Consider the following 7,103-nt stretch of genomic DNA (forward strand, 5'->3'; position numbering starts at 1 on the left):
ATGACACGTGCAGGTTCAACCGAAAACCGGTGTCTGGAAAAAGATGCACTTATTTGTGGTGCATATTGTCCATCTTCTGTGGCTGTCTGTAGCTCCGGGTGTTTGTTCATCGTTGTGTTGTGGTTTCGGTCAAAGCGACACACATGCTGTTTGCCAACCACAAATATCCTGTTGTTGTTTTACGAAAAATTCACATATGTAGGTCACATGACTTCAAGAATATATTCTGTATCAGCCATAACAAGCTATAGTCAGCATTTGCATGGTGAATGTGTTTTAACCATGTTTTTACCATGTTTATTGCAGACTCCTGGATTTTGGACTGAGGATGAAGGAGAGGTTAACGTGCACAAACGCTCGGCATCATGGGGCAGCGCTGACCATCTCATAGAGGTGCGACCGTTTTTACACATTAAAAGTATTTCAAGTGATGGGTGGTAATGTGTTTATAGACATACTCTGGGCGTATAATTGGCCTCTTTTCCCATAATGATCCTCAAACATACCCACACATTATGTCTTGACTTGCCATTATTGGCTCTTGTGCACTTGCAAAGTCAGTTTGGGAATCCCAAGCTGTGGCAATATAAACATCTATTGAGCATTGTTTGGTGAAACCTGTGAGGTTAGATACAGCTGTTATATTTGGTTAATTGTAGGTCATGTCATCTAGTATACAGCAGTCATCTGGTGTAGGGCTGTAGGGCTTGAGCTTAGATTTTGTGTCACTGTTTGTTTCTTCCTTCCATCTTTTGCTGATGGTAAAAATGTGATTTCCAGATTGCAAAACTCCGTCAGCAGCTCCAGCGCAGTTTGCAGGGCAGCCGCAGTATCAAGGAGAAAGAAGAAGTGATGCATCTGAATCCGGCCCAGGTACTGTACATCGACTTGCTAGGGTTATACTGTATGCAGTCATCTTCAGAATTTTGGGGTTTTGCAATCAGAAACATTCATTTTCAAACATTCATTCATTCACAATCATTTTTAAAATGAAAGAAGTCTCATATGCTCACCATATTTAAATATATACACGCACGCGTATGTATGTATATATATATATATATGTATATGTATGTGTGTGTGTGTGTGTGTGTGTGTGTATATATATATATAATATTTTTTTATTTTTATTATATATGTATATATAAATCAATCACATAAATATTTATAAAATGGCATATACTATTAGTAGCATTTTTGTTTACTTTTTAGTAGTGATATAATAATAGTTGTATTAATAGTGACATATATAATAGAATATACTATTAATATCATTTTTGTTTACTTTTTTAATAGTTATAATAGTACTAATAATATTTATATCAATAGTTTTATCACAAAGAATAATTTTTAGCCAAAATACTAATATGCAATATTTGCAAATGTGTTTATATTTACAGTATTGCATATACTTTAATTGTATCAATATTTGCTGTTATAAAAATTGCATATTTTTTATATTTTGAAAAAATTGTATATTTTGTATATTGTAAAAATTGTATATATACATATATAAATATCACAAATATATCAATATCACAAATGTGTGTGTGTGTGTGTGTGTGTGTGTGTGTGTGTGTGTGTATACATACATGCATACATACATATTTGTATGATATATTTGTATGGCTGCAATTATTTTAATCAAAAATGTGGTAAGAATTATTGTGAAATATTACATATTAAAATTGTTTTCTTTTTGAATATATATATATAAAATGTATTTTATTCCTGTGATGACATTCAAAGGAACAACATTTATTTGAAATATATATTTTTTTGTTACATTATAAATATCTTTACTATTAATTTCTTTAAAAAAAAATTATATTGACCCCAAATATTTAAACGATTTGTCATCAGAAAGTCATCTGATAAATGTAAAATGTTTAAATTCTATAAAAAAAAATATTTTCTATTAAAAATAATTTTATTACAACAAAATTGTATTAATTTGAAATAAATATTTTGTTACATTATAAACATTTTTACTATTAATTTCTTTAAAAAAGTCATATTTGTATTTAATTGATATTAATGTATTTAAAACGACATCAGATAAATGTCCATTTTTTTTTAAGTTTTATTTTAAAAAAATCTGTTTAAATTCTATATAAAAAAAAACACACACACAAGAACTGCTTTGATTTGGCCCATAATATATATCATAAAAGAAAAGAAACAAGTAGGAAAAAACATACCATTGAAGCATATCTTCATTTTTAATTTATATTTTTGTTTTAACATTTTTGTGTTTAATTTTTCCATTAAAATGTAGACAAAATGTTGAATTTTTATTTAAAATCATTAAAAAATATATTTTATTTATATTTGTTTATTTAAACATTTAAATATATTATAATATATAATATAATGTAATATATAGGTAGATATAATGCAACATATGCTACAACATTTTTGGCTTATGGCCCCTTGATCAGTTTTAATTTTTGGTCCTTCGTATTAGTAGCTTTGAGCACCTCTGATGTATATATATGTATTGTGTTTTTTTATATAATGCAGAAAATTATAATGTATGCAAAACATTCAATATGAAAAACCATAATGATCCTAAAAAACAAGCTTCTGTTTCTTTAAGCAAAATGTGATTTCATATTTTAATCTTTTTATCTTTTGGGGTAACATTTGTGTGAGATTAACCTATACATATAGATTTGATAAATTCAGACTTTGACATTAATCAGGTTACTGCTGCTTTTTGTTTTCCAGCCAAAGCGGCTCTCTGCTTCTTCATCTGATATGGTCCGTTCCAGACCCGTCATTTGTCGAATGCCCAGCTATAGTGACTGTGTTAACCAGGAGCTGGAGAACGTCTTCATCTGTGAAGACTGGGGGAGAGAGGAGGAGAAGGTACAAACACACACAGGTTTCAGTGAATCATTTCAACTTCGTAACACTTTTGTAATTATTTTTGTGTTTGTCCTCCTGGTTCAGGCTTTGGAGGTGCGGGACGGCGGCCGTGCTCCTGTTCCTCCTCTTCATGATCACACACACATCTCCTGCAGTCCCTGTTACTGCTGCTCTCCTGCCGCCCACGCTGAGAAAGGTAGCGCTCGTTCAGTACCAGTCCCACGATGCTGCCCTCTGACACCATCACTGTGCTGTGCTGTTTTCACAGTATGTTTATAAGGGCAGATTTGCTTAAACTAACGCTCGATTCGTCCTCTCAGATTACAGGTGTGGTTCACCTCTGCCTCAGTTTTCCAGCTCTCCCAAACCCAACAACAGTTACACCTTTAAACGTGAGCCTCCTGAGGGCTGCGAGAAAGTCAAAGTGTTTGAAGATCTCATGTAAGTACCATTGACTGCGTTCTCGGTTCTCATAAAATGCCTTGCTTTCTGCTTTTTGAAACCATATTTGTTAAATACTCCTCCTGGATTTTTGCTGTGTACATCCAGAGAGCATGCTTTGGTTTTTGTGTTTGCTGGTACAAGGTTTTGCTTGACGTTTGCAGGTAAAACAGCTCGAGCTCAGTTTTGATAGCAGTTTAGCACTCAGTTTAAAGCATCATGTTTAGACATGTTTTTTGTGGACAATATCATGACTTTTCCAGTCATTTGTTATTTTTAAAAAGGTGTGTATATTTACAGTAATATTACATGTACTTTCATTTTATTAGGTATTTGCTAAAAATAACTGTAATTATATATTTATTTGATTTATATATATTATGCATATATAAATATCACAATATATTAAATTATATATTTAAATATATACACACACACATATGTATGTGTGTGTGTGTGTGTGTGTGTGTGTGTGTGTGTGTGTGTGTATATATATATATATATATATATATATAAGATATTTTTTTGAATTTATATTATATATGTATATATAAATCAATCACATAAATATTTATAAAATGGCATATACTATTAGTAGCATTTTTGTTTACTTTTTAGTAGTGATATAATAATAGTTGTATTAATAGTGACATATATAGTAGCATATACTATTAATATAATTTTTGTTTACTTTTTTAATAGTTATAATAGTACTAATAATAGTTATATTAATAGTTATATCACAAAGAACAATTTTTTTGCCAAAATACTAATATGCAATATTTGCAAATGTGTTTATATTTACAGTATTGCATATACTTTAATTGTATCAATATTTGCTGTTATTAAAAGAATTGTATATTTTTATATTTTAATTTTTTTTTATAATTTGTATATTGTAAAAATTGTATATATACATATATAAATATCACAGATATATCAATATCACAAATGTGTGTGTGTGTGTATATACATACATATTTGTATGATATTTTAGTTTTTTTTTTAATATATACATGTACTGTAAATAAAGGCATATAATATTAATTGTATTTTTGTTAACTTTTTTAATAGGGATAATAGCATTAATAATAGTTGCATTAATAGTGACATATATGTAATAGCATATACTATTTTATGTATGCATAAATATTATTGCTTTTATATATTACTCATATTATTGCTTTTATTTCCTTGTAGCACTTGTAGGACACCAGGCTTTCCCATCTTCTCCTGCCCAGACAGAAACAAGGTGAACTTCACTCCGAGCGGCTCGGCCTTCTGTCCAGTGAAGCTGCTGTGCTCCTCTCTTTTCCCGTCAGATGCTGCTGCTCGCCCCAGCTCAGGACAGACGTCTGGTTCATTTGCAGAGCTGCGGCCTGTGTCGTCTGAACACTGCAGTATTAGGAAGTGCCTGCTGCTCAGTTAGCCAATCACAGCTCAGATCTCAAACAGCTGACTTTTCTAGGAAATTTCGTACTTGCTAATGGTTGTACAAAAGGACCATTATGTTGAACTTTGTTTTGGGGTTTCATGTAATTCTGCTGGAATACACAAATCTTTACTTAACCTTGCAGCACATCCTACTAACCAGGTAAAACACATTAGATATGACAGATAATCAACGGCCAAAAATGTGCTTCATGCCTTAACACATAACTCAGGTTTAACTTCCATTAGGGCTGGACGATATAGCTAATTATGTTTCAATATTTTGTCGTTTGATGATATATATTTTTTTCCTGTAGGAGAAACATCATTTCACCCCAACAGTCATTGTATTGCCAGCAAAATGATTGCGAATATATTGTGCATATTCAATATGCTGCCCAGCCCTAACGTTCATACGTTTACAAACAGAACAGTAAAAATGGCTTTGTGTTTTTAGCCTATTATTCATGTGACACTGTTATTGTGTATAAATATGACTGCTGGATGCTCACATTAAAGTGACATTTTTCAAAGTATAATATTTGCATTAATTTGTTTTACTCCAACTACATGCTTCCTGTTTTTTAAACTATATTTATTTGGTTGGGGGATTTTTTTATGTTTACATTAAACAGCAATGTACATTCTAAAAAAAAAAAAAAAAAAAAAGTACCAGTAATACTGTATGTGCACATATTAGTTTTAATACTTATTAGTCATGAAAATGTTTAATCTGCATATAGATCCAGAAACAGAATTTTCTTTCTTCTGAGAACAATTGAAATTATTTTCTTTCTAAATATTTTTAAAGGAACATTTCAAGTGGCAGCATGCAATTTGTGTATGTACATTATAAAAGGTATAGTCACACTATTGGGTAAAATGAAGCTGCTTTTATTCATTTCATGCCATTCAGGGTTACAGTCATAATAGAAATGGAAGAAACACACGAGTACAACACAAAAAATACAGAAAATGGTATGCCATTATTTAGTGTAGTAGGATATGATTTATGGTGATGCATATTTTACTTTGTCTAGTAAAGCACTGATATGAACTGACTTCAGTAAGGCCTTTTGGTCCCACTGTGTATTGTGTTATGTGGAATCACATTTATAAAGTTGTATTACATTTTATTGCACTTGCATGTTTGTAGTTTAATATGTATGGTGAAAGGTAATTTGTAGTACATGGGAATCAGTTTTCAGGCACACAAGCACATAATCAGCACTAAGAAATAGCCTACAGTTAACCAACATATACATAAACGCTTACTTCATACGACCTGGTTTGACCAAGTTGTTTACCAATGTTTTATTGGTATTCATGACAAAAATAAGAGTACAATAGCCAGGTTCTGGAAGTAAAAATCCACCATCATAAATGAATTAAAAATAAAACACTTCCAGAAACAAGCCTGTAAAAAGTGAGCACAATTGCTTTTTATAGCATAACCATACAGTACATCTTAAATAATGTGTTAAATTTATGTACACCTTGACCTATTAGCTGCTTTCACATCAGATGAAGTTTCCATAAGACAATATAATATATAATGTTCATTCAAATAAATGAATTGAAGGACTGTGATATCCTCTCATATATAAGGCTTCTGAAATGCAGCATTAGTTTTAGTTGACGGCACTAAATGCATAATTTACAAAATGCATAATTTAACTACTTAAATAACATTTGCAATAATACCTTCCATTTCTTTCATAACTGATCAAGGCAACATCTAAAATAAATAATGATAACAAATCTGAAATCATGCAATATCACAACATACAAACCCAAACTACTTACTGTTGCTGATGATGCTGTGTAAGTATATATATATATTTATGTAATACAAGATCAAAACTGCCAATGGCAAATCAAACTGCCTTGACAATACTAGCAAATGGAACATTTCCTTTGGCAGCAAATATTTCTTCATGAAATAATTAAGGTTAACTGCTATGGCATAAAGAAATCAGTGCTGATATCTGTCCAGGACAGGCGTCTGTAGGCCTCTCATGAACTGTCGATTGTGCGACAAGAGCGTAAAGTGCATCCGTAACAGGGCAGATTAAGCGTTCAGGAGCTCCTGTTCTTCATCGGTTCGGCCGATCGCGTCCGGGTTTGACAGCGGATCCAGGTCGGCAAACAGATTGAACCAAGCAGAGAGATCTTTTGAGGTATCTGTAATGAAAAAAACGAGTATTAGAATTGTATTGCAATGTGTATAAAAATACAACCTAAAGTTAGGGGTATAAATATTTTTATATTTATTTTTATTTGATTATTTTTTGGGGGGGGGGGGGGGGGGGGTAGTAAGGCTCCAGCCGTAGAGGCCGAGGCGGGGGCTGGGGCCGCGG

General features: G+C 31.8%; 2 protein-coding genes across 2 annotated transcripts in view; one reads left to right on the forward strand and one right to left on the reverse strand.

The window, feature by feature from the left end:
• Nucleotides 1-5,242, forward strand: LOC107688264 (glucocorticoid-induced transcript 1 protein-like). The gene is made up of 7 exons (XM_016485887.1): nucleotides 1-84; nucleotides 307-393; nucleotides 781-873; nucleotides 2,731-2,871; nucleotides 2,956-3,067; nucleotides 3,192-3,312; nucleotides 4,513-5,242. The coding sequence occupies exons 1-7, from the start codon at nucleotides 1-3 to the stop codon at nucleotides 4,739-4,741; spliced, it is 867 nt and encodes a 288-aa protein (XP_016341373.1). The 3' UTR covers nucleotides 4,742-5,242.
• A 1,418-nt stretch (nucleotides 5,243-6,660) lies between these two features.
• LOC107688219 (islet cell autoantigen 1-like) overlaps nucleotides 6,661-7,103 on the reverse strand; it is an 8,423-nt gene continuing 7,980 nt past the window's right edge. Inside the window, exon 13 of the mRNA XM_016485836.1 lies at nucleotides 6,661-6,927. Coding sequence (XP_016341322.1) covers nucleotides 6,815-6,927 — 113 coding nt within the window. The 3' untranslated portion in view covers nucleotides 6,661-6,814. The remainder of the gene's footprint in view (nucleotides 6,928-7,103) is intronic.

The sequence above is a fragment of the Sinocyclocheilus anshuiensis genome, unplaced genomic scaffold (genome assembly GCF_001515605.1).
Source record: "Sinocyclocheilus anshuiensis isolate Anshui unplaced genomic scaffold, SAMN03320099.WGS_v1.1 scaffold1162, whole genome shotgun sequence".
Classification (NCBI taxonomy): Eukaryota; Metazoa; Chordata; class Actinopteri; order Cypriniformes; family Cyprinidae; genus Sinocyclocheilus; species Sinocyclocheilus anshuiensis.

Bases quoted from the DNA above. Each gene is read 5' to 3' on its own strand.
- LOC107688264 (XM_016485887.1), top strand. From the start codon at position 1: ATGACACGTGCAGGTTCAACCGAAAACCGGTGTCTGGAAAAAGATGCA. The intron at 85-306 runs GTCTGTAGCTCC...TGTTTATTGCAG, and splicing joins ATTGTCCATCTTCTGTGGCT to ACTCCTGGATTTTGGACTGA. The intron at 3,068-3,191 runs GTAGCGCTCGTT...TCGTCCTCTCAG, and splicing joins TGCCGCCCACGCTGAGAAAG to ATTACAGGTGTGGTTCACCT.